This window comes from Pristis pectinata, chromosome 2 (genome assembly GCF_009764475.1).
Source record: "Pristis pectinata isolate sPriPec2 chromosome 2, sPriPec2.1.pri, whole genome shotgun sequence".
In the NCBI taxonomy this organism is placed as follows: Eukaryota; Metazoa; Chordata; class Chondrichthyes; order Rhinopristiformes; family Pristidae; genus Pristis; species Pristis pectinata.
This window is the reverse complement of record NC_067406.1, coordinates 57,902,755-57,930,741: the sequence shown is the minus strand read 5'-3', so window position 1 is coordinate 57,930,741 and position 27,987 is coordinate 57,902,755. Positions and strand designations below refer to the sequence as shown.

At 38.2% G+C, this 27,987-nt stretch overlaps 1 protein-coding gene across 4 annotated transcripts in view; it reads left to right on the top strand.

Moving 5' to 3' along the window:
• Positions 1-27,987, top strand: part of micu3a (mitochondrial calcium uptake family, member 3a) — a 102,291-nt gene that overhangs the window by 47,520 nt on the left and 26,784 nt on the right. For 3 of the 4 annotated variants that reach the window (XM_052010070.1, XM_052010071.1, XM_052010068.1), the window contains 6 exons: positions 620-702; positions 12,282-12,356; positions 12,724-12,765; positions 16,655-16,753; positions 23,822-23,916; positions 25,672-25,843. In XM_052010070.1, coding sequence (XP_051866030.1) covers positions 620-702; positions 12,282-12,356; positions 12,724-12,765; positions 16,655-16,753; positions 23,822-23,916; positions 25,672-25,843 — 566 coding nt within the window. The remainder of the gene's footprint in view (positions 1-619; positions 703-12,281; positions 12,357-12,723; positions 12,766-16,654; positions 16,754-23,821; positions 23,917-25,671; positions 25,844-27,987) is intronic. The other variant, XM_052010069.1, reaches the window with a different exon arrangement.

Genomic DNA, 27,987 nt, shown 5'->3' with positions numbered 1-27,987 from the left:
AGTTGGCTGTAACAAAAATATACTACATCATCACTACTATGCTAAAGCAGCATAGGATCTATTTTGCAAATTAAAGGTATTATGTAAGTTCTACAGCTTGTTTTTCATGCAATTGAATACAATTTTAAGCACTTGAAACCATGCAACATGTCTTCTAATAAAACCTTAATAACAGATGAAATCATTAATAAAACCGGAAATTAGTGTAATCCAAATAACATGCAATAGATAGCTGTTTGGTCCAACTAAGTAACATATCTAGTACTTGATAAAATTGATTCTGTTTTCTCTTACATTTACTTATAATGAAATACGAAAATGTATACATGTAAGTTTTTTGGTTGATCTTAAAATCATAAGCAAGGAAATATTTATTTTAAATTAGTAATCCATCGCACTATGCATTTTAATTTTATACTCAAGCAGATTTACTTGTAATGTGATAGTCTCTTATGTGTTGATAGTGTACATACCTTAAATGCCTGTTCAATATTTTAAGTTCTGTATCTAATAAAACTTTGTCCTTTGGATAATAGATGTACCAAAACTTGTGATGAATATTATGCATTCATCTGTTGTTATTATTTTATAATTAATATATTTTGCATAAATGTTACAGAGCCTCATGCAGGTTTTAAAATAGCCTTCAACATGTTTGATACTGATGGCAATGAAATGGTGGACAAGAAGGAATTCTTGGTGGTATGTACTTCAAACTGTCTCAATTTTAGTTCTTTGTAACTTGTCAAAAGAAAATTATTTTTAATTGATTTTGTTTATTAAAACCTGCTTTGAAGACAATGTAAGAATTCTTCTGTGATAGCCTTGTACCATGTAAAATGTTAAGGTAAGGTTATTTAAGGTATTCTGACATGCAAAGAAATATGCATGTGTACACATTTTTATAAATTATCTGCCTTTTCTTCAGTATCTTTTTTTATATTGTGCACATTTGTTGATTGCTGTGAGCACTTAATTCAAAATTGTAGCGGTGAATTGAAGTATAATTTACCACTTGCAACAGTAAAGCTTAGATCAATTATCTCTTTCCCCTCCATCCCAAGTTGTGTTTTCATACATATTGAACAATACCAACATGAAACCAGATTCTAAAGTAGACCTTATTTGTGACATATTTGTTCAGGATTTAATTTTTAAATAGCAATAATAGTAATTGGAGATAATTGAAAATCAATAAATTGCAGATGCTGGAAATCTAAAATTATAAACAGAAAATGATGGAAGGATCAGCAGATTAAGCAACTTTTTAATGTTTCAGGTCAAAGCTTTTGTTTTAAAGGATTCCTTAACTTTCTTTTTCCAATAAAAACTTACATTTTTAGGCCTTTCTTCAGGACTGTATCCACTCCTGATCAGAATAGGCAATACTTGATTAGACGATTGAGAGTTGTTCTCATTGAAGCACAAGATTTTGTGAGAGCTTGACAATGTAGATGCTGAAAGGATGTTTCCGTTGGTGAGAAAGTCTAGGACAGGGGACATGAGTTGACCACGTTTGTTCTCACTTCTCACTTGCCTTATACCATCATTCCTTTTTGTAATTCAATTTAATTTGCTTTCTTCAAAATCCTAGGCCATTGCTTGAACTCTCTCCTCCCCTCCTTTGCATTTGTGTTCATCTCTTTTTTCCAGTTCTATTGACAGGCATATACCTCAGACTTCCAATTTTGTGTTTACACAGATGCCACCTAACCTGCTGTTCATTTCTAGTATTTGTTATTCATTTCATATATACAGAACCCATTTCTCTCTAATAATATAGTTAATACAAAACAGATCATTTAACGTTTACCTTAGTTTATAACAAAAACATCCTGTAGCTATGCTAACTCCATGGATCAATACTAATCATTGTATGGTTTAAGATTTAACTTCTTAAAACTCTCTTAAATGAAGAAGCCTAGTACAGAACTGAAGAGTCAGAGTTTCTAACAGCTGAATTAACATTCTGGTTAAACATTCCCTAATAATTGAAAAAGTGTATTTTTTTTTACCTGAGCTGTGCACAAAAAAGGGCAAACATTTATTAATGAAACTTTCCTAGTCTCAAATGTTCACAAGATCACAAGATAAGGGAGCAGAAGCAGGCCATTCGGCCCATCGAGTCTGCTCCAAGGAAAAGGGAAAAAGAAATGGGGTGGGAAAAAAAGAGAGAAAAAAAAACTATTCTAATCCCATTTGCCAGCCTTATCCCCATATCCCTTGATACCCTGACTATTTAGATATCTGTCTATCTCCTCCTTGAATACCCCCACTGATCTGGCCTCCACTGCTGTGCGTGGCAAGGAGTTCCACAATTTCACCACCCTCTGGGTAAAGAAACTTCTCCTCATCTCTGTCTTGAAACTGTACCCTCTAATTCTGTTCCTCTTGTATCAAAATGTGTAGTTTAAAGATTACTATTTATAAATTGGTACAGGTATGTCTGGTTTCAGGTTCAGGGTTTTGTTCCATGAAGGAATCAAGAAATGATGCATCTAAAGCAGGTGAAAACTGAAGTACTAAAATGAATTTGAACAGTTTCAGGCTTCTAACATGTGCCATTTATCATAGAGCCATGCATCAAGAAACAGGCCCTTTGGTCCACTATGTCCAGACAGACCATTCAAGCCAATCCTATTTTTCAGCAATTGGCCCTTAGCCTTTTATGCTTTGGCCATTAAAGTGTTCAACTAAATATGTTCTAAATATTGTGAGATGCCTGCCTTCATCATCCCCTTAGGCAGTGCGTTCCAAATTCTAACCACCCTCTCAATGGGAAGAAAAAACTCTTCCTCCGATCCCCACTTAACCTCTTACCCCTTACCCTAAACATTTGTCCTCTGATTTTATACACCTCTCCTATGGGGAGAAGTTCTGTATTTTCTGCCCCTCACAATTTTGTATACCTCATTAGTCTCAATTGGTTTGACAACAATTAGGCCTCCCCTCATTGTACCTTTACCTCACTGTACTTACGCACATGAGAATAAACTAGACTGGGCTTTAGTTGACTCAGCGTCCTCTGCTCCAAGCAAAACAAGTCCAGCCTTTTCATGTTCTCTAAGTGAAATGCTCCATCCCAGGCAACATTCTGGTGAATTTCCTCTATACCCTCCTCAGTGCAATTTCAACCTTCCCATAGTGTGGTGACCAGACCTACACACAGTGCTGCAGTTGTGGCCTAACCAATGACTTATAAAGTTGTACCATAACCTTCCAGCTCTTATATTCTGTGCCCCAGCTAATGAAAGTAAATATCCTGTATGCCTTCTTAACTACGCTGCCACTTTAAGTATCCTTGGACTTGTAGACCAAGGTCCCTCACAGATATACTGTAGTTCCTCTCACCAACAGTCAAAGTCCAAAGCCCAGTGCACAAACTGGAGATACCTACTGTAGATGAGGTCATCCAGATTGCACAGAGCATCTCAAGAATTCCAACATGCTGCAAGTCATTCTTAAAATAGTTAACCAAGGAACAATATTTTTGTTTGATGGATGGTACAAAAAAATCTTAACTTAGAACACAGAACATAGAAAACCTACAGCACAATTCAGGACCTTCAGCCCACAAAGCTGTGCTGAACATGTCCCTACCTCAGACATTACTAGGCTTACCTATAGCCCTCTATTTTTCTCAGCTCATGTACCTATCCAAAAGTCTCGTAAAAGACCCTATCGTATCCGCCTCCACCACTGTTGCCGGTAGCCCATTCCACGCACTCATCACTCTCTGAGTAAAAAACTTACCCCTGACATCTCCTCTGTACCTACTCTCCAGCACCTTAAACCTATGTCCTCTGGTGCAACCATTTCAGCCCTGGGGAAAAGCCTCTGACTATCTACCTGATCAATGCCTCTCATCATCTTATATACTTCTATCAGGTCTCCACTCATCCTCCGTAACTCCAAGGAGAAAAGGCCGTTCCCTCAACCTGCCTTCACAAGGCATGCTCCGCATTCCAGGCAGCATCCTTGTAAATCTCCTCTGCACCCTTTCTATGGCTTCCACATTCTTCCTGTAGTGAGGAAACCAGAACTGAGCACAGTACTTCAAGTGGGGTCTGACCAGGGTCCTATATAGCTGCAACAATACCTCTCGGCTCCTAAATTCAATTCCACGACTGATGAAGGACAATACACCATATGCCTTTTTAACCACAGAATCAACCTGTGCAGCCGCTTTGAGCGTCCTATGGATTCGGACCCCAAGATCCCTCTGATCCTCCACACTGCCAAGAGTCCTACCATTAATATTATACTCTGCCATCATATTTGACCTATCAAAATGAACCACTTCACACTTATCTGGGTTGAACTGCATCTGCCACTTCTCAGCCCAGCTTTGCATCCTATCTATGTCCCGCTGTAACCTCTGACAGCCCTCTATACTATCCACAACACATCCAACCTTTGTGTCATCTGCAAACTTACTAAGCCATCCCTCCACTTCCTCATCCAGGTCGTTTATAAAAATCACAAAGAGTAAGGGTCCCAAACAGATCCCTGAGGTACACCACTGGTCACCGATCTCCATGCAGAATACGACCCTTCAACAACCACTCTTTGCCTTCTGTGGGCCAGCCAGTTCTGGATCCACAATGCAATGTCCCCTTGGATCCCATGCCTCCTTACTTTCTCAATAAGCCTTGCATGGGGTACCTTATCAAATGCCTTGCTGAAATCCATATACACTACATCTACTACTCTCCCTTCATCGATGTGTTTAGTCACATCCACAAAAAATTCAATCAGGCTTGTAAGGCAGGACCTGCCCTTGACAAAGCCATGCTGACTATTCGTAATCATATTATATCTCTCCAAATGTTTATAAATCCTGCCTCTCAGGATCTCCTCCATCAGTTTACCAACCACTGAGGTAAGACTCACTGGTCTATAATTTCCTGTGCTATCTCTACTCCCTTCCTTGAATAAGGTGACAACATCCGCAACCCTCCAATTTTCTGGAACCTCTCCCGTCTCCATTGATGATGCAAAGATCATTATCAGAGGCTCCACAATCTCCTCCCTCGCCTCCCACAGCAGCCTGGGGTACATCTCATCCAGTCCCGGCGACTTATCCTATTTGATGCTTTCCAAAAGTTCCAGCACCTCCTCTTTCTTAACATCTAGATGCTTAAGCTTTTCAGCCTGCTGCAAGTCCTCACTACAATCACCCAGGTCTTTTTCCATAGTGAATACTGATGTGGAGTATTCATTAAGTACCTCCGCTATTTCTTCCAGATCCATACACACTTTCCCACTGCTGCACTTGATAGGCCCTATTCTTTTGCACCTTATCCTCTTGCTCTTCACATACTTGTAGAATGCCTTGGGGTTTTCCTTAATCCTGCCCACCAAGGTCTTCTCATGTCCCCTTCTGGCTCTCCTGATTTCCTTCTTAAGCTCCTTCCTTTTAGCCTTATACTCTTCCAGATCTCTAACATTACCTAGCTCTCTGAACCTTTTGTAAGCTTTTCTTTTCCTTTTGACTAGATTTATTATAGCCTTTGTACACCACAGTTCCTGTATCCTATCGTGACTTCCGTCTCATCAGAACATGCCTATGCAGAACTCCACACAAATATCCCCTGAATATTTGCCACCTTTCTTCCGTACTTTTTCCTGAGAATATTTGTTCCCAATTTAAGCTTCCAATTTCCTGCCTGAGAGCCTCATAATTCCCTTTACTCCAAGTAAACGCCTTTCTAGTCTGTCTGTTCCTATCTCTCTCCAATGCTATCGTAAAGGAGATAGTGATCATAATTCTATCTCCAAAATGCTCTCCCACTGAGAGATCTGACACCTGACCAGGTTCATTTCCCAATATCAAGTCAAGCACAGCCTCTCCTCTTGTAGGCTTATCTACATATTGTGTCAAGAATCCTTCCTGAACACACTTAACAAACTCCACCCCATCTAAACCCCTCGCTGTATGGAGATGCCAGTCTATGTTTGGGAAGTTAAAATCTCCCATCACAACAACTCTGTTATTATCACACCTTTCTAGGATCTGCTTCCCTATCTGCTCCTCGATATCCCTGTTGCTATTGGGTGGCCTATAAAAAACACCCAGTAAAGTTATCGACCCCTTCCTGTTCCTAACCTCCACCCACAGAGACTTCGTAGACAGCCCCTCCATGACGTCCACTTTTTCTGCAGCCGTGACACTATCTCTGATCAACAGTGCCAGTCCCCCACCTCTTTTGCCTCCCTCCCTGTCCTTTCTGAAACATCTAAAATCCAGCACTTGAAGTAAACATTCCAGTCCCTCAGCCATCCAAGTCTCTGTAATGGCCACCACATCGTAGCTCCAAGTATTTATCCAAGCTCTAAACTCATCCATCTTGTTCACAATATTCCTTGCGTTAAAATAGACACATCTCAAACCGTCGGTCTGAGCACGTCCCTTCTCTATCACCTGCCTATCCTCCCTCTCGTACCTACTACAAGCTTTCTCTATTTGAGAGCCAAACACCTCTTCCCCAATCTCTCCAGTTCGGATCCCACCCCCCCAACAATTCTAGTTTAAACTCTCCCCAGTAGCCTTAGCAAACGTCCCTGCCAGGATATTGGTCCCCCTGGGATTCAAGTGCAACCTGTCCTTTTTGTACAAGTCATACCTGCCCCAAAAGAAGCCCCAATGATCCAGAAATCTGAATCCCTGCCCCTTGCTCCAATCCCTCAGCCACGCATTTAACCTCCACCTCATTCTATTCCTATACTCACTGTCGCGTGGCACAGGCAGTAATCCTGAAATTACTACCTTTGAGGTCCTGTTTTTCAACTTCCTTCCTAACTCCCTATAGTCTTTTTGCAGGACCTCATCCCTTTTCCTACCTAAGACTTGGTGATGAGCTGTGATATGCTATTTCTCTTTTTAAAATTTTTAAAATTTTATATATTTTTTTAAAATTTTATTTACAGCGTGGTAACAAGCCCTTCCGGTCCAACGAGTCCGCGCCGCCCATTTTAAACCCATATTAACCTACCCGTACGTCTTTGGAATGTGGGAGGAAACCGGAGCACCCGGAGGAAACCCACGCAGACACGGGAGAACGTTCAAACTCCTTACAGCGGGAATCGAACCCCGACCGCTGGCACTGTAATAGCGTCGCGCTAACCGCTATGCTACCATGCAGCCATATATTTCATATATGTTAAATGTAGCTCTAAATAGTTGTTCACTGAATCTTCAATACAGTGGCATGCAAAAGTTTGGGCACCCCTGGTCAAAATTTCTGTTATTGTGAATTGCTAAGTGAGTAAAAGATGACCTGATTTCCAAAAGGCATAAAGCTAAAGATGACACATTTCTTTAATATTTTAAGCAAGATTACTTTTTTATTTCCATCTTTTACAGTTTCAAAATAACAAAAAAGGAGAAGGGCTCAAAGCAAAAGTTTGGGCACCCTGCATAGTCAGTACTTAGTGACACCCCCTTTGGCAAGTATCACAGCTAAGAGTCTTCCAATTCTTGTTTGGGGGATTTTTGCCCATTCTTCCTTGCAAAAGTCTTCTAGTTCTGTGAGATTCTTGGGCCGTCTTGCATGCACTGCTCTTTTCAGATCTATCCACAGATTTTTAATGATGTTTAGGTTGGGGGACTGTGAGGGCCATTGTAAAACATTCAGCTTGTGCCTCTTGAGGTAGTCCATTGTAGATGTTGAGGTGTGTTTAGGATAGCTATCCTGTTGTAGAAGCCATCCTCTTTTCATCTTCGGCTTTTTTACAGACGGTGTTGATGTTTGCTTCCAGAATTTGCTGGTATTTAATTGAATTCATTCTTCCCTCTACCAGTGAAATGTTCCCCGTGCCACTGGCTGCAACACAAGCCCAAAGCATGATCGATCCAGCCCCGTGCTTAACAGTTGGAGAGGTGTTCTTTTCATGAAATTCTGCACCCTTTTTTTTCTCCAAACTCTCCTGCATCCTAACCACAAAATTCAGTGTCAGAAATTTGCAAAGGAACATCTAAACAAGCCTGATGCATTTCGGGAACAAGTCCTGTGGACTGATGAAGTTAAAATAGAACTTTTCTGGATGCAATGAGCAACGGTATGTTTGGAGAAAAAAGGGTGCAGAATATCATGAAAAGAACACGTCTCCAACTGTTAAGCACGGGGGTGGATCGCTCATGCTTTGGGCTTGTGTTGCAGCCAGTGGCACGGGGAACATTTCACTGGTAAAGGGAAGAATGAATTCAATTAAATACCAGCAAATTCTGGAAGCAAACATCACACCGTCTGTAAAAAAAAAAGCTGAAGATGAAGAGGATGGCTTCTACAACAGGATAGCTATCCTAAACACACCTCAAAATCTACAATGGACTACCTCAAGAGGCACAAGCTGAAGGTTTTACAATGGCCCTCACAGTCCCCCAACCTAACCATCATTGAAAATCTGTGGATAGACCTCAAAAGAGCAGTGCATGCAAGACGACCCAAGAATCTCACAGAACTAGAAGCCTTTTGCAAGGAAGAATGGGTGAAAATCCCCCAAACAAGAATTGAAAGACTCTTAGCTGGCTGCAGAAAGCTTTTACAAGCTGTGATACTTGCCAAAGGGGGTGTCACTAAGTACTGACCATGCAGGGTGCCCAAACTTTTGCTTCGGCCCTTTTCCTTTTTTTGTTATTTTGAAATTGTAAAAGATGGAAATAAAAAAGTAATCTTGCTTAAAATATTAAAGAAATGTGTCAGCTTTAACTTTATGCCTTTTGGAAATCAGGTCATCTTTTACTCACTTAGCTATTCACAGTAACAGAAATTTTGACCAGGGGTGCCCAAACTTTTGCATGCCACTGTATCTTTTTACCTGTATTTAAAATATGGTTTTCACCAATAGCAGTGAATATATTTAATCATGTTTTCAAATTGTCTTGCTTTTATTAGGGTTATTAAAACTTGTATAGGACTTGAATTACTAATTGCAAATAGTTTAATCATTTTAACATTTAATATTACTGGATACTACTGTAAATGATGACAGGGAAGATAAGATAGTATCCATGGCATTGCAGAGAAGAAAAATGTGCGAGATGATGGGGGAAGTGGTGGCATTTAACTTTATTAATGTGGCTTTCCCCAGCAAGCACCTGAGTCAAAAGTTTTGAAGGGAAAGAAGGACCAATAGGACATATTGGGGTGAATGGGACCATGTTTTATGTTTTTATTTGTATATTGCTGGGGACTGCATTTCCGATGTACACACTGTTCGGATTGCAAATGTTCTCAGGAATAGAAGCCTGTCATAACCTGGGGAGGACCTGTATTTTGATTTCTGTACATAGATCTTTTTAAGCGAATTAACTGTTCTAACTTATATTGCCTGGTTTAGACTTTGCCCTGCACAGTAAAGGATTCTTCAATCTATTTGGTTGAAGAAAAGTGGGCCTGAAAATCCAAACAAGTAACTCTGTTTTTTTTTTAAGACATCGTGGACAAAAATTGTTGTTTTCCAGAGTACATAACAACAATAGTTTCTGCGTTATTTTGCCTCACTCTGAAAATTTATCTAGACACTTTCTATCACAAATTGTGCATCCACCAATGAAGTATTTTGTACATCAGACACATAGGGATTGAGAAGCAAATAACGGCAGGTATTGGAAACTTGAAATAAAATTGCTAGAAGTACCCTCAGGTCAGGCTGCATCTGGTCCCTTATTTACAAAAGGATGTCCTAGCATTGGAGGCAGTTCAGAAGAGATTTACCAGGCTAATTTGAGGGATGAGAAAGTTCTAAGACGAACAGCCAAAATAATTGAACCTGTATTCTTTGGATGTTAGAAGAATGACGAATGATCTTATTGAAACATGTTAGATCCTAAGTGGGCATGATATGATAGATGTTGAGATGTTTTCACATGAGAGAGATCTGAACAATTGGACAAAGTCAAGTTTATTGTCATATGACCAAGTACATTTATGCAGAGGTGCAATGAAAAACTTACTTCCAGCAGCATCACAGGTACATAGGATCATATAAGCAGCAGTTACAAGAAAAACATAAATTAAACATAAATCATGCACAATTTTTGCAAGAAAACACATTAGGACAAAAAAACAAAGTCCATTTTAGTGCAAAGTGGTCAAAGCGGTCATTAGTGACTGACAAGGTTAAGGGTAGGAGTCATTAAAACCAAAATGCAAAGGAACTTCTGGAATTCTTTACCCCAAGGGATTGTGGCAGCTAGAAAACTGGACATTTTTAAAGAGGAGGTAGATAAATTTTTGAAAGATTGGGAAATTGAGGGCAGTGGGAATCTGACACAGAGGAGGAGATGAGGCCTGGGGCAAATCAACCATAATCATATTGAATGGCAGGGCAGGTTTAAGGGGACAGATAGCCTACTACCACTCCTATTTTCTTGTGCTCGAGTAGAGAGAGAACAAACTTAATGTTTCAGGTTGATGACTTTCTTCAGAATGAGGAAAATTTAGGAATCCATTAAGTTTTAAGTTGCAGAGAAGGGGGAGGGGTAGAGAGAACAAAAGGATGTCTTTGATAGGGTGCAGATCAAGAGGGGCTGGATGACACAGATGGTGTTGGTACCAGCTGAGAGTGATGAAGGCTTGTTAATTGCATTAGATCTGTCTGCAGGAGAAGAATGAGGACAGAAGAATGAGAAAAATGCAATGCTAGAACTGTGAGATACAAAACTCCGCTGTTACTGGAAATGTGAAGCCCAAACTAGACAATTCTTCCCCTCCCCTTTCAGAATTCCAAAGGGACATGGGTGACACTGTGGCACTGCTAGTAGAGCTTGCTGCCTCACAGCTCCAGCAATCCAGTTTCAATACTGATATCTGGTGCAGTCTGTGTGGAATTTGCATGTGCTCTGTGTGACTACTTGGGTTTAATCTGGGCGTTCTGGTTTTTTCCTAAGTACTAAAGATGTGCATGTTAGTAGTTTAATTGGCCACTGTAAAATGCTCTTCATGTAGTGAGTGGCAGAATCTGGGGAGAGTTGATGGGAATGTGGGTAGAATGAAAAAGGGGTTAGTGTAAGTGGATGCTTGACAATTGATGCAAACTGGGTGAGCAAAAGGCTTATTTCCATGCTTTATGACTCTAACTCATGGTGAGCTCTTGTCTTGGAAGGGCAGACTTCTAACTATAGGACTGGTGCAGGGTCTTGACTCAAGGTCAACCATCCTTCTGTCTCCACAGATGCTGCCTGACCTGCTGTTCCTCCAGCAGTTTTGTTTTTTTGCTCTACATTGCAGCATCTACAGTTTCTTGTGTCTCCACTGCACTGTAAGTAACTGCAGTCTAGGATAGCTAGCTGTGGGGTACAGACAAGGACATTCCCTGAAAACCAATAGTGATAAGAAAGAAGGTTCAAACTCTGACTGAGAAGAGAGGGAATATTTCCAGCATTTTCTCTTTTCATTATCGACCACAATGTTACTTGTCAGGTTCAAGATCTCTTGTAGAAATTAGAATGTCAGTTTACTCGCTCTTAGTGCCAATACCAATATTCTTCTCAATACACAGTGAGCAAATGCTGTCTGTACAAGTATAAATCTAAGGTTGTACAAGTTTTATCAGAATCAGATTTATTATCACTGATTTATATGTTATGAAATTTGTTGCTTTGTGATAGCAGTACAGTGCAAAGACATAAAATTACTATAAATTACAAAACAAATAAATAGTGGGGAGAAAAAAGGAATAATGAGGTAGTCTTCATGGACCATTCAGAAATCTGATGGCAGAGGGGAAGAAGCTGTTCCTAAATCGCTGAGTGTGGTTCTTCAGGCTCCTGTACTTCCTCCCCAGTGGTAGTAATAAGAAGAGGGCATGTCCCGGATGGTGAAGGTCCTTAGTGATGGATGCTGCCTTCTTGACTCTCTCTTTACATGAAACTAAATTAAATAATTTACCTGGTGCAACCTGCCTGTCATCTTACACCCCTTCCCAGTCCACCAGTCACCTTGGACTCCTGTCTTGCCTCTCCACTCAGCCCTGATGCAGGGTTTTGACTCAAAATGTTGATAATTCCTTTCCTCTCACAGATGCTGCTCAACCCACTGAGTTCCTCTAGCAGATTGTTTGTTACTCCAGATTCCAGTTTCTGCAGTCTCTTGTGTCTCTGATTTACTATCCAGCTTGCTTTATTGTGAATGTTTGTATACTCTTGATTCTAATGGCAGTTCTGTGGTCAGGGTTAAAGGAAGGTTTTACAATGGTACTTTGAATTTACTGTAAACTTAGTATTGCATGTAAGTATAGATTTGAATGTGAGTTAATTCTATAATATTTTATTTTAGCTTCAGGAAATTTTCAGGAAGAAAAATGAGAAAAGAGGGAAAAGAGGTGTCGATGAAGAGAAGTCTGCACTGGTGGTGAGCACATATTACTTTCCGGCTTTTGATTGTGATGAAGGTGGCTATTTAAAAAGACATCACAGCAGTTTAGCCTTAATAGTATCACTCCTGATGTCAGTTACCAAACCTTCAAAAAACCTAGCCAAGAGTGATAATTTGAGTTTCATTTTCAAATGATATTCAACAGATCAAGGCTCCAGAATAAAAGGAGAAATATTAATATTAGACACAAGAGCTCAGTTCTATTCTGCCTGTGTGGTTTAATCTGAGAATGTGTTTATATGACTGACTGCACTTTCTAATCGCTTTATCTTTCCTTTTCCTTTCCTTTTCTCATTTGCTGACTACAATCTGTAATTTGACACCACACCATATGCCATGTAAGAATCTGCAACTTTTTGGTTACCAATATGCTCCTGCTTACAGTGTATGTATTGCTCTTTAACTATATCTGCAGTGTTAATTTATGCAGGATGCATTTTGAGTGTAATACTTGAGTATCAAAATATAGCATGCATCTTGATTAACAATATTCAGTACCCCAAAGCTTGTTTCGAAGCATAGAAAATCTACCTTATAATTTTCAGTATCATACATTTTTGGAAATTAAGCCTTCAGAAGCTCTGCTAACATGGTCAAACAATGTCTTTATTTAAAAGGTCAATCCAAATTGAATTAGGTAATTGTTGAATTCTAATAATTTCATGTAATTATCTACCAAAGGGTGCTATAATATTACTTTCTGAGATAATGTTTAGAATTTATAATGTGAAGATCAATGAAATCATAAGATAACACCACTACTAATAGACTAAGTAAATGCTACTGTATTTTAATTAGAAAATGAAAAGAACATCTGTTGTAGAAGACTATATTGATCATATATTGGGAAGGTGAAGAAGTTGATCAATAATTTCTAGTGTCTGCAAAAAAATAATCTGAACCAAATACTTAATTTACACTTTCATCACATTGATTAGATTGGAAAGGAAATAGTTTTATATAAGCTTATGAAAAAAGAAATTGGTAATACTTTTACATATAGTAATATAAACATTTTCGTCCTCATTTGTCTATGGTATCCATGTAACATATACTTTTCAACCATATAGTTCTTGGGGACTAATCACTCATTCCAAACAAGACTCTGCAAATAGACTGACTTTCTTATCCATATAGTTTTAGAGATGAGCCAACTCTACCACTTGAACTGTTTCTACTCTGCTGCACGTTTTTTCCAATGAGTTGCTTTAATATAGAGTTGTCTTAGTTACAGTGACTTTATAGTGAGTCCAGCACTATTTCCTTTTGACTCCTCACCTCAGTCCTTCCGTCATTCTGAATGTTTCTTTTTGTCATTAATCCACATCAAGGCTCTGGTACTTCCACTATCTGGAAGTACTTCTGGTACTTCCACTATCTCCAGCAGCAATCTTTTTGCTGGACCCCAGCCACAGGCCAACTTGCTTCTCTTTCATTCGTACATGACAACCCATGGATAGAAATTACACCCTCATGGCCATCAAGTCCTGAGAGTATGCCATGTGAAATTCAGACCACTCATTTCTATTTGCATTACTTCAAATTAGTTTTGTTTAGATTTCGTAGACTTAGAGCTTTGGAAACCTGTTCTTAGAGATATAACCACATTAATGAAAAATCCTAAATCAGAACATATGATATTCAATGTGAACAGTGATTTATACCTATTAGTCCTCAAGGTTCTATATGGTATATATCTTTACTACACAGGCAAAAAGCTTGAAGCAAAGCTTAAAAGTATGGCACGACATCTATCTGTTCTAGGCTGTGCCTCAGTCTTGACTCTAGTGATTACAAACATCGTCCTCACTTTTCTGGTCTAAGGCCTCTGATCTTTTTTTCTCCCCTTCCTCTCAGTATTACAGCAGTTAGACTAGCTGGTGACAAAACTACACTTCCAAGATAATGTGAATCCTACGTGTTTAGTGTCATATGAGGTTTCTGCACCTAGACTCTGTTAGGGGAAAATAAGTGAATGAGGCATGCAGATAAAAAGGTGTCTAATTAGAGTAAGATGAGTAGGAACTTGACAAATTGTGTGCAGGGCAGAGAACACGGAGAAAACAATTGTTGAAAAATATAGCAGATACCTGGAAGGAATTCAGGAAGGAGGAGGATTGTAGAAATAGGAAAAAGGTGGGAAAACTTGACAAATAAAGAAATGAAGACAGTCCAGAATGACAGAATTAGAACAGAGAATTAATAAATTTCTGTGCATGCATGAATGCAGAAACAAAGAATTATTGAAACAAGGATTATCAATAGCTTTACAACTGTAATTTTTTTCTCATTTATTGATTCTGACTTTGGTTGTTTTTTAAGATTTAACAAAAAGATACAAAATGTCAGTTATTAATTTATTGCTTTCTGAACCTTAGTGAACTTTTCCTTGTATGTGGAAAAAGACTTGTCATGAATGCTGTTGTTAGTGCTACAAGATTTTGAAGATAATGTTAAAAACCAAGAGTTTATATTTCCATACCTTTGTCTCATTGGTCTTGTCTAGTACATTTATGTTCCATAGCTAATAGCATACAGAATACATAATGATAGCACTGTACTTGAACAGTTCATTAACAATATTTGTGCAGGAAGAAGAAAAGAATGAATTTTTTTTAAATTTTATTTACACAGCGTGGTAACGGGCCCTTCCGGCCCAACGAGTCCGCGCCGCCCATTTTTTAAACCCAAATTAACCTACCCGTACATCTTTGGAATGTGGGAGGAAACCCACACAGACACGGGAGAACGTACAAACTCCTTACAGACAGTGACGGGAATCAAACCCCGATCGCTGGCACTGTAATAGCATCGCGCTAACTGCTATGCTACCATTTTAACAGTCCAAAACTCATTTTGACATCATTTGGCTATCAAAAAATAGTAATTAATTGCAAGTCTAATGTTTTATTCTTTGTGTCCCTTAATTTACTTGCATATATATATATATACCATAAATAAATATATTTAAAACAGGTCCTCCCCAGGTTATGAAAGCATGACTATGTATAGCCCATGCATATGAACAAGTGTGTGTGAGACCAGCGGAATTTACTTGCCGACTGCTGCAGGTTTGCAGGCATCTTCTGACATGCAGGAACTCAGTTCATGGCTGCATTTCCCACTTGTGAACTGTTTGGGTTATGAATAATTCAAAGCAATGGAACCCTGCCGCAACCTGGGGACAACCTGTAAAGTTATACAAAGAAAGCAGACTCCCCTATCCAGTTTTCATTACTGTGAAGTATTTCTGCGCCAAGAAAGCCTGTGTCAAGAGGAAGACCACGAGTGTGCAAATTCCTGCATCTCACAGATTTCCTCAACCCTTTTGAAGTCCTGCAAAGATGTAGAGTCTGACACTTAAAGAACAATAATGTTCTACCATTTCAGAACAATAGACTTGAAATGTACTACAATAGATTGAATTAAATCCATAACCCTTACCTGGAAAATTAGCATGTTTATGAATAATTGTTATTTGTCTCAGAATTGTCCCAGAAGATCAGAAAAGAAGCAGAATTAGTCTCTTCAGCCCCTTGAGCTTGTTCTACCATTCAGTCAGATCATAACTGATCCTTGATTTCAGCTCCAATTTTCCACCTGATGCCCAGTTCCTTTGATACCCTTGTCCGAAGTCTATAGATCTCAGTCTTGAATGTACTCAATGATTGACTGTCCACAGTTTCCTATGATCGAACATTCCAGAATTAAGAAATTGAAGAAATATATCTTCATCTACATCTTAAATAGCATGCTCCTTATTCTTGGGTCACGGCACCTAGTTTTGGCACATTCTTTCAAGTCATCTCAGATTAGAAAAATGAGAAGATCCTTTGGCCTCTTGACCTTGCTCATATCATGAGCAATCAGATCATGTCTGATCTATGACTTAACTCAAGATATCTGATTTTTGCTCTATACCCTTTAATATAAATAATAAAAATATTTGTGTTTTAATGAAAATGAGATTGTTATTCACTCTTCTAAACTCTAGAAATTATAGGCTCATCCTATTTGGTCTCCCTTCACGGTTCCCCTCGTTCCTGCAATTCATCAGGTCAGCTTTCGTTGCACTGCCTGTGAGGCTAGTATAACTTTTTTTAGGTCCAGGAACCAAAGCTGCACACCTAAATATGTACTCCTAAAATTCCTAATTCAATCAAACTAAAGGGAACAGAATTGCATTTTTTTTTAGTGTCTTGTATGGAACTTTCACTATATCTTCTTAACAATGTTGAACCTTACAACAATTATACCTTTTTACAACTCCGCAGATGTTAAAAAAAGATTGCCCAGATCATACCACAGATCGAAGTTACTGGGATACATTGAGACGTAACACCAGCCAAGCACTCTTTTCAGATCTTGCAGAGGTACAGAAATAACTGAAAAGTCCTGAAAGATTTTAATAATTTATTTGTTCCAATGAATTTTATTTGGAATGTGCTTATACTGTCATTTCTGGGCTTTGCAAAGCACAAATGCCAATACAACTCTAGAGTTAAATTCCAAAAGTTGAGACTATGTAGTGCAGTGGTGATGTTACCAGACTACTAAAAGAAAATCAAATTCCCATACTAGCAGTTTTGAGATTTGAATTTATTTAAAAATAAATCTGGGAATAAGTTGCTTGCTTAAATAAAAGATATTTAAATAAAAGGATCTTTCAAGAGTCACTAGAGTCGGGGAGGGTCCCAGAGGACTGGAAAATCACAAATATAACACCCCTTTATTAAGGAGTGATTTTGCCTGACAAATCTTGTAGAATTCTTTGAGGAGGTAACAAGCAGGTTAGGCAAAGGATAGTTAGTGAATGTTATTTACTTGGGTTTTCAGAAGGCCTTTGACAAGGTGCCACACACAGGCTGCTAAATAAGATGAGAACCCATGGTGTCAGAGGCAAGGTACTAGCATAGATAGAAGATTGGCTGAGGTAGCAGAAGGCAGAAAGTGGGGATAAAGGGGTCCTGTTCAGGATAGCTGCCTGTGACTAGTGGTCAGTGTTGGGACCACAACTTTTTATTTTATACATTAATAATGTGGATGAAGGAACTGGTGGCATTGTGGCCAAGTTTGCAGACGATTCCAGGATAGGTACAGGGACAGGTAGTGGTGCGAAGGCAGGGAGTCTGCAGAAAGACATGGACAGGTTAGGAAAGTGGGCAAAGGAGCTGCAGATGGAATACAGTGTAGGGAACTGTGGAGTTATGCACTTTGTTAGAAAGAATAAAAGTGTAGACTATTTTCTAAATGGAGAGAGAATTCAGAAATCAGAGGTACAAAGGCAGTTGGGAGTCGAGTTCAGGATTCCCAAAGGTTAACTTGCAAGTTGAGTTATTAGTAAGGAAGGCAAATGCAATGTTAGCACTCATTTCGAGAGGACTAGAATATAAAAGCAAGGATATACTGCTGAGCTTTATGAGGCTTTGGTCAGACCGCATTTGGAATATCGTGAGCCATTTTGGGCCCTGGAGAGGGTCCAGAGGAGGTTCGCAAGACTGATCCTGGGAATGAAAGGCTTGAATAATGTAAGAATAATATAATAAATGAAACGGACGTAGAGAGGATGTTTCCATTAGTAGGAGAGTCTAGGATCCAAGGGTACAGCCTCAGCATAAAGGGATATCCCTTTAGAACTGAGGTAAGGATGAATTTCTATGTCCCTCGATCCCCACTGTTACTCTGATCTCTCGCTGTAGTGGTGCGGAGAAAATGTGTTTGTGCATGTTTAATCAAGCAAGGCCCTTTCTACCACACAAGGCATCCTAGTCCTTGTTTATCATGGAATACTGTAACCTGGGAGCCTCAGCCAAAAGTGATGTGGGTCCCTTGCTCACTGCCAGTTTAATGCTCATTTTTATTTGCATAAGAAGATCTTGTCCATACTATAACAAGGCTTCAATACATCCAATTTTTGTTGTGGAAAATAGTTTTCCATAGGACTGTTTATTTGCTTGCAACAAGCATTATTATATGCACATGGCCTGTAGTATAATTGTAATCTTGTAAACTATAACCTGTTCTCATCCCTGTCATCTGGCTTTAATCTCCTTTGTTGTATAACTTATTTTAATTATAACACATTTATTCTTTCCACATTCTCACATGCTTTTAGCCTGCATAGACTTCAGAAATGCTTATCTCCACTTGTTAATTCTTATATGATTGATGGGCATAGTGTGAATTCCCCCATATTTGTCAATGCTTTGCATTTAAAGTTGTATTTTGATTATAGTGTTTTAAAATTGTGCCACAGTGGTGGAAAGTGGTCTAAAATTCCAAATCAGAGAAAGACAATGGAAAAAGTTGGTGATCCGCATTTCTCTTTAGGAAAATTCATGTCACCTTCCTCATCCTACCTACATCCTAGTTGCTAATGACATATAACACCACAGAGTTGCAAAAAAGTGTACAGCTAGAACAGGGTTGAGCAAAATGATGTTAAGATAAGTCAAACATGAAACATAACTGCAACCAAATAAGTGTTAGCATTAAGGTTAAAGTTATAAGATTAGTTATTGCTGTCAAATGCTTGTGTGTGTGTGTGTGTATATGAAAATTATAACGGCATTATTTATTGTCCATCCCTAATTGCCCTTGAAGATGGTGTTGAGGCATCTTGAACCACCACAGATCTTTCTGGTGAAGGTACTCCCATCATGCTGATCATTTAGACCCAGTAATGACAAATGATCAGTCTTATTTTTGCAAGATAGAACATTGTGTCATTTGGAGGGGGATCTGCAGGTAGTGGTGTCCTTCTTGGTAAGAGCTGTGGTGGTTTTGGGACTTGCTTTAAGTGCAGCCTAGGCAGGCATTTGTAGATGGCATACACTGAAGCCACTGTGTACCATTGATAGAGGAAAAGAATGTTTGCAGGGTGGGGCAGGAGGGGAATGGTAATAGCTCATCAGGCAGGCTACATTATGAATTTATGCAACACCAAAGGCCATTCAGCTGCTGTTGTAATTTAGGGCATTGTTGGAATTGGCCATCTCCTGCTAAACCTACTGCCCATTTTTTTTAGCTTCCTTTGGAATGATGAAGGGCCTTCTATCTTCCGGCCCTTTGCAAAAACAATACCATGCTCTTTTTATTGAAGAAAGAAACCTGAATATGGAAAACATCTGGGGGTGATTTTTGGTTGTAAAAATATTTAAACCTGCAGTCAAAAAAATATGCTTCAGATGTTCAAACAAACACTCAAGCAAGCAGTCCCATAGTAGGCCTTTGGAGACCTGACCTTGTCTATTTGTAAGCAGTATTCAATTAATACTACTGCAAGACTCCATTCAATTGAATATAAGCAGGTAATTTAGGCATTATTTCACGTTCCAAATTGAAATGCAGCAGAATATGGCTTGCCAGGTACCAGCCCTCTCTAGAAAAAGTAATTCTTTACGCCTTAATTCTTTGGGTTGGCTATTAATAGCGAGGATGCATGATGGTGAGGATGGGGAGCAGATAGAAAAGCTGGGATATGAAGGCCTTGAAAAGGTTAACTGCAATGCCAAATCCATAACTTTTTCCCTTTGTTTCTCTACCAGCAGCCAGCTATCTACCAGGGAGAGCTGACCACAGTTGAGAACTCATTGTGAAAATCCCCACAAATCAATCTTGGCATAAGCTCCAGAGTGACCTTCCACTAGCTCTGCATGCCCTCCACCCAGTTATGGTTGAGCAAATATTTCCTTTGACTAATTATGGAGAAGACCAAAGTCTTTGGTTTCTACTGAAAACTCGTATTCACTAGCCTCCTCCCTGGTGACTGACTGAGGCAGACTCAGATCACTTACAATCTTGGTATCTGGTATGAGCCTGAGGAAAGCTTCCAACACGATGTTCACACCATCGTCACGGCCATCCACTTCCATCTTCATAACATTATCCCATTCTACCCTTGTGTTGGTATGTCTACTGTTGAAACATTCATCAATGTCATTGTTTCCTCAGCTTGACTTTGCTCTCCTAGCTAAGCTTGCACATTTGTAGATTTGAAGTCATCCTAAACTCCATATCCTAACCTTCAAGTCCTGTTCACTCAGCATCCCTGTGCTGGTTGACCTACAGTAGCTCCTGCTTCAGCAGGGTCGTAATTTTTAAATGCACATGTTAGTTTTCCAATCTTATCTTACACCTCCCTATCTTTGTAATTTTCCCCAACCTCATGACATTTGGAGATACCTGCTCTCTCCCAAGCCCCAAAAAATACAACCAGCAGCAGTTACTTAAGGCAGACCCTCTATTGGATGTTGGAACATGATTTTTAAATCAGATAATGAAGTGCCCTGCATCTTCAGGACAGGATGCTCATACAGGGGAGTGTAAGCTGCTTTAAAACGTAAATAGAGAGGGATGCAACAAACTCCCACCTATCATTACGGATAATGTTTATGCCTTTTGTTTTCTATTTGCTGCTGTATATTCTTGTTTTTTGTATATATTTGTGGTATTTTATATTGTTCAATGTTCTCTGCAGTCGCTTATCTTCATTTGTTTATACCTGTTCCATCTCTGTTTGTTTCATATCAATTTGTTGTGTTTTCATTAATTTAAATTTATTGTAAGTTGGATTTGCCATATTTTTAGCACCAGCTTCTAGTTCTGGATCCTCAGAATGATACAGCACAAGGATACCAGTCAGCTGTCATGCATTGCTCTGTTCTTTTGTTAATAACTTCAGGAAATCCACATTTTATTTTCCATCTTATCAACTTGCCTTCAAAAATCTGAGTACAATGACTTCAGGTCATTTTTACTGCACTCTCTTAACATTATACTATTTAATTTACATTGCTTTTCTTCATTCTCTCTGACAAAATGTATCACTTCATAAGTTCTCTGTAAAAATGATCTAGAACCCAGTGAGTTTTACCAGTCTGAATACATCCTCCTGAAGTATGTCATTGTTCCTTGTGTTTAATATTCTCTACAAACTTTGAAATTCTCAAATTTGGATACTTAAGCCCTAGTCATTAAGAAACTTATTTTAAGAAACAGTGATTCACATCCCAGCTTCTGAGAAGCACCAGGTATACTTGCTTTGAGGCATAAATTTTTAGGCATTTTTTAGGCCCTTAGCTGGTTTTTTATTGATGTTGCTAGTTTACTTTTAATACCATGGGTTTTAGACAATGGCCAGGCACTTTATCACATGCCTTTTGAAAGTCTGTGTGCACAACGTTAACCACACCACCTGCCGTCATTACCTTTCAAAGACCTTAGTTGAGTTAATCAAACAGTTTACCTTTTATTAGCCTGTTCTTTTTTAACTGCTGGTTAATTTGTTCCCCTTTTTATCATCAAGTGTCCCCATTTTCTGTGTTAGGCTGACTGGCCTGTATTGGCTGGATTCGTATCTTTCCTTTTTATTTTGAAGTTTGCATTTACATTTATTTAGTCTTCCAGTACCATTCACCATATATAAGGAGAATTGGAAAATTCTGGTAAAAATCTCTGCAATGTACTCCCATACTGTGCTGACTTAGGACATGTTCTGTGTGAAATAGCGGCCTGGAAATACTTTAGTGCCTAAAAACAAGCACATTGAACCAGCAAAGGAAGAAGAGGAGTAGTCCAATTTTGTCTGCAATTTTGCCATTGGCAATATTCTTTCACAGAAGGCCCAAGGCGCTTTGTGAAAATATGCACCATCTCCACAGTTGCAGAACTAGCAGAGGAAATTAGGTAGGTTGCAGACTGTAGTGGAGGTGGTAGTTGAGAATGGGACCTTGGGATCAGAGGGTCTGTTGGACCTGGAATCTCGGGTCTGGTTTATCAAAGGAAGGGCCATTGAGGGTCAAAGGTACAAAGGATGGTTGGGGAAATCAAATGATCAAACAATGGGAGTGGGGATGGGTTAGGGGTCCAGTGGGTGGAGGGTAGAGAAGGGGGGTTAGATCATAAGTGAACGCTACAACTTATTAAATAACACCTACCTACCAGATTGCATCTTGGACTCCCCAAACACACAACAAGTAAGGTTGCTTTCCTTTAAATAATGGAGCAGGCCTCAACTGTTTACTACTGTTCAGGGGCCACGGATATGCAACTGGATTTTTCACCGAGTGATGTCAAAATGCTAATTGCATGCTGTTGACAATACTGGAACAAACACTGGCAATTGCATGACCTGTACACAATTGGGACTTAGATTAAAATTCTTCACCTAGTATACAAAAGTGTTTCAGTAGACAAAATAATTTCAAAGCCAGTGATTTAGTTTTTGAGTGAGAGCAACTTTTTAAGTATTTTAATTTAATTATGAATTTACTTATTATTTCCACAACCTTCCCCATTAGTGTTACATTGGTAATATTTAGGTGCAAAATTCTCATTCAGTAATTCACTTACATCTGCCTCTGCACCTCATGGATTCCATTCTCTCCAGCTATCATTTTACTATTAATATGCTTATAAAAGACAATTGACTTGTCTTTATTTTAGCTGCAAATCTGTTAGTTCCTCCAGAATCATCTATGTTTTTCATCTATTCCAATAAACTCTCTTTATCCCCCTTTTTTTTAAACCTCCATGGTATTTACTGTGTTTGACTTGGTTGTCGCTTCATGAACCTTGTATTTCTCGTTCCATATTACCTTAAAGCCTCAGTTTTTAAATCTGCTCTAAACAGGAAACAATGATAAGTTTGTTATGATTGGAACTGATTCCTGGGTAGCAAGGAAGCTAATTTATGCTGTTTCAAGACTAGAGATAAGAGTTTAGATTTACCTATTTACCCTATGTATGTACTTTTTTAAAAATATCCAGTAACTGAATCACAAGCTTCCTTTTAACTGAGCAACAATAGCTTTGGGTACTAACGAATAAAAGATATGTAGGGAATTGGGGGAACTTACTGTCATAGGATTTTGAGAGAAACCAAGGTGAACAGTTTAGCTATTCAAAACATATTCTATTTGTACTATATCTTCAGGTATCACTAGATATAGCAATGTATCTTTCTGTACTGCATATTTTAAGAAATAAATGAATAAAGTTATGAAATGCAGAAATTTGACATCTTTGAAAGAGTGAGAAGCAGTGTTAATTTCATTGTAATGGAAGTATAAAGAAGAATGTGTAAATAAATGGTAAAAGCTGGGGAGGAAGAGTTTAGAGTTGTAATACCCTTATGTCACTAAAAATAGCAAGACACGTAGTATGATAGAATGGATGCTAGAGGTGGAAAGAGGGTTGCTGGTGAGACAAGCTATGCTTGAGTATGGGAGAGTTGCTAAATGGGAAACCACAGATATGAGAGCAATATTTTACAAGAGATTATTTGCTTTATACAGTCAAAATTTCAAGAAGTGGCTGCTTCACAAGAAATTAATTTTTAGAAAGTGACTTAGCTTGCAGATTTACAAATAGATTAATACTAAACTCAGAAAACTTTGAAACCATCTGCCAATACAATACTAATGTTTATTTTATTCCAGCGTGCAGAGGAAAGTTTTTTTGTAGATACTACACTACTTGTACATTTTTTTGGAAGAAAAGGAAAGGCTGAGCTGAATTTCGAAGACTTTTACAAGTAAGTCACAAATTAGAATTCTTAATTTGATTAAATTGATGTGCATTATAGGAATGCTGAGCATAAAATATTGATTAACCAACTTCTATTTTAGCAATTTCCCCTCATTGGAGGTCTTTTGCTGAATTTTAGACTTTATTATTTTGAGAGATTCATTTGTGGACATCAGTTAAAGTATACTCAGTGTTAAAGTGATACATAAATGTCATTGATGCTGTAAGTACCTTGAAATTGTTTAGAGTTATCGCTTACAAACATTACTATTGCTAAGATCATTGGGGTTTGAGGATGAAAACCGTGAACTAAAGGAATCAGTGCTCCAGTTAGGAACAGCAGAAATTGCAAAATCAACAGCAGATGCATATGATTGGCTATTGGATAGACAAAGTAATAATATTTGTTGTAGCCACTAAGAGAAAATTTATGGAAGATCCAAGCAGATATAAACTTGATTTGTGGTTGTTTGTGTTGATTAAAATAAGGTATAGCAGGCAGAATTTTTACAAGGCAGCATGATAGCAACCATGATTGCACTGAGATGCAGTGCCAGAAGAGGAGTGCATAAAACCTTCCAGTCCATCAAGAAAATTATTACATTTTCCCATGGACCAGTCAATAACTGTAATTACATCAAATGATAGCAGCAATAATGTCTCAGAAATTAACCCAATTAACATTTTAGAGAATCAGAATACACCTTAAGCCATTCAATCTACATGCCCTTAACTATCCAAAATTAATTCTGTTTTTTATGTATACCATATCTAGGTATTTCTAGATATAGAACTGTATCTTTTTATGCTGCATATTAGTTTTTTTAGACATAAATGAATATATTTATATCAATGTTTTCCTCAACACATCCATTAATTTCTTTTCTGTGGTAGAACAGTGCTCAGTATAGCTAGGTTTCTCCTAGCTTCCCAATTCACCATTTAATAAATGAAATCTTCTCCCATCTAGAACTTTCCTTATCCCATCAAAATCCTGCGTAATTTACAAAGACTGCAACAACTTTTCTCTTGTTCCATACTACTCCAGTAAAAATAATTTCAGCCTTGCCTCCTAACTATGGGTCTGCATTTCTGGGAGAATTTTACACTAATCTAATTTGCTGCAGGTTATTTTAGAACAATCAGAAATGAAACAATACTCATTATGTTTCAGCATTCAATCCAAAATTGTGCAGTTCCACTTCTGGTACAGAGGTTTGCTTAAAAGGAAGATAAAACAGAACATCACAGTTTTACAGATATTACTAACAATGATGAAGAAATTTCTGGCGGAGTAATTTATCCTCAACCTTTAAGATAAATCATCTGAAATAAATTCTTGCAAGATTCCTGACCAAAAACATTGCTGTTTTGGGTTTTGCCTTTTCATCGTAAAACTTTTCATCATATTTTCATGAACTGCATGGGTCCCGTGCAATTCATGAAAATATGATTTTGTTGACTACTATAGTATTTTATGTTACTGTTAATTAGAATAAGGTTGACTTTTTTATTTCTAGCAGGTAGATTTGTAAGTTGTAAGTATACTGTGGGCAATAACCTAATTGCTCTTTAAGTTGCTTGCAATTTATAAGAAAGCCTTTAATCTGTAACTTACTTGAAGGAAAATGTAGCATGCACAAGAATAATTCTATTTTCAGTCAATTGTGCCACATCAAAAAAACAAAAAAATTCAAGTTTTTGATTAGAAAATATTTTGTTTTGTGTTCTCTCATAGTCTGTCATTGTAATAATATTTTAGATTCATGGATAACATACAGACTGAAATTTTGGAAACTGAATTCCTTTCGTACTCCAAAGGGATGACCACAATTAGTGAAGAGGATTTTGCTCGTACTCTACTACGCTACACAAATGTAGATAACACAGGCAATTATCTGGAGTCTGTTCGACAAAGGATTCCTGATGAAAAGGTATTTGTTTTTTCTCATATGATCTGTAGAACCTTCTCTCAAAATAAGATGAAATAACTGATTTTTAATACAACATTTATATTTAGTCATTTTGTGATATTAATAAACAAATTATGGGGCTGCTTTAATTAGATCTTCCTCTTGATCTAAGTCAAAAACACTTGGTATTAAATCACACTTTTGACATAGATAATGCATTTCGTTGAGGCAAAGCATAACTTTAAGAGTACAAAGAAGAGCTAAACACTAGAAATTAAGTGGGAATGGCAAGGAGTTTGGTTGAGCTGTTTCCGAGAATAGGACGAAAACAGCTCTAACCACCACATTTCATGGTAGAGCAAAAGCTGGGATAGATTCATAGGATAAGTTATCTGAAAAGTAATTTGGCATTGTTACCCTTTGGGGCCACAGAAGGTTATGTAACTTGTTTAGAAAATGACAAGCAAGATATTTTCAAATGAAGATGAATTTTTCAATTCAAATGAAAAATCTGATGTGTAATGAAAAAGGGTTAATTAATAACTTGGTGGTTAAGGGATCTTTAGGGAAAAGTAATCATAATATAATAGAATTTTAAATAAAAATTGAAAGTGATCTAGCTTAGTTTGAAACCAGAATCTTTAAAGTTTAAAAAAGACAAAATGCAAAGGTGTTAGGTATAAGTCAGTTCTCACAGATTGAGAAACTACATTATAAGATATGACTATAAAGAAGCAATGGCTAATACTGAAATAATTGACACAGAGTTAACAAAAAAATATCCCTTTTAAGGCATAAAAAGCCAACAGAAAAAGTGGTCTAGCTGTAGCTACTGAAAGTTAAGTGTAATTCAATATTGTAATTAGGATAAGGGAAGGGCTTATAATGTTGCCAAAAAGAGCAGTAAGCCTGGGGATTGGGAACATTTCAGAATTCAGTAAAGGAGGATCAAGTAACTGATAAACCAGGAGAAAGAAGAATTCGGAGAATGAGGTAGCAAGAAACATTTAAACCGACTATAGAAGCTTCCATGGAATTATTTGAAAAATAGTAAATCTTGACATGGTCCCTTTGAGACTAAGGCAGGAGAAATTATATTTGGGAAACAGGAAATGGCAGAAAAATTGCACAATTTGTATGCTTCTTCAAGAAAGATAACAGTAAACTTCCCAGAAATAGTAGAAGACGACAAAACTACAGTTCCTCCCCACGTTACAAACGCCCGACCTATATACAGCCTGTAAATATGTGTGAGGATTTGGGAGACTGGCAAGATGGATTTGCCACCTGCTGCAGGGCTGCAGGCATCTTCCACAGTGTGAGAACTTGATTCGTGGCAATATCATTGCATCTTACAGAGAAATCTGAATGGTTGAGTTCAGTATCCTGGTTATCTGCATGTCACCCTTGGTTGCCATATGGTTTTATTTAAATATATTGCTGGGTGGCCACATTTCCAACTTGCAAACTATTCGGGTTGCAAACAGTGCTTGGGAATGGAACCATGTTGTAACCTGAGGAGGACCTGTAGAATGAATGAAGATCTGAAAGAAATTACCATTCATGGCACAACTGAATTGGAGAATTTAATGGTTCTGAAAACTGGTAACTACCCAAAACCTGATGCCCTGTATTTCAGGGTTTTGAAAGAGGTGGCTACAGAGATGGTGAATGCACTGGTTGCAATCTTCCACCATTCTCACAAATTAGAAAGTAGCAAATGGACCCCACACGATATAACAAAGGAAGGACAGAGAAAATGAGGAACTACAGATCAGTTAGCCTGATATCAGCAAAAGGGAAAATACTAGAATCTGTTATTAGAAAATAGTGGTCGGATTAGGCAAAGTCAACATAGACGTATGATAGGGAAATAATGTTTCACAAATCTATCAGTACTTTGATGTAACTAGCAGAATAAAAAAAATTGTCCGGGGAGGTGCTACAGGAATCAGTGCTGGGTCCCAGCTGTTCACAATCTGTATAAATGATTTGGATGAGGGAGTCAAGTTTTCTGACAAAGCTGAATGACAGGATGGATTCTGAAAAGAAGGTGTGGTGGGGGGTGGGTTTCAGGAAGATATGGACTGGTTAAGTGTATGTGCAATAGAAATGGCAAATGGAATACAATGAGGAAAAAGTAGATTTTAAATGTAGAGAAGTGA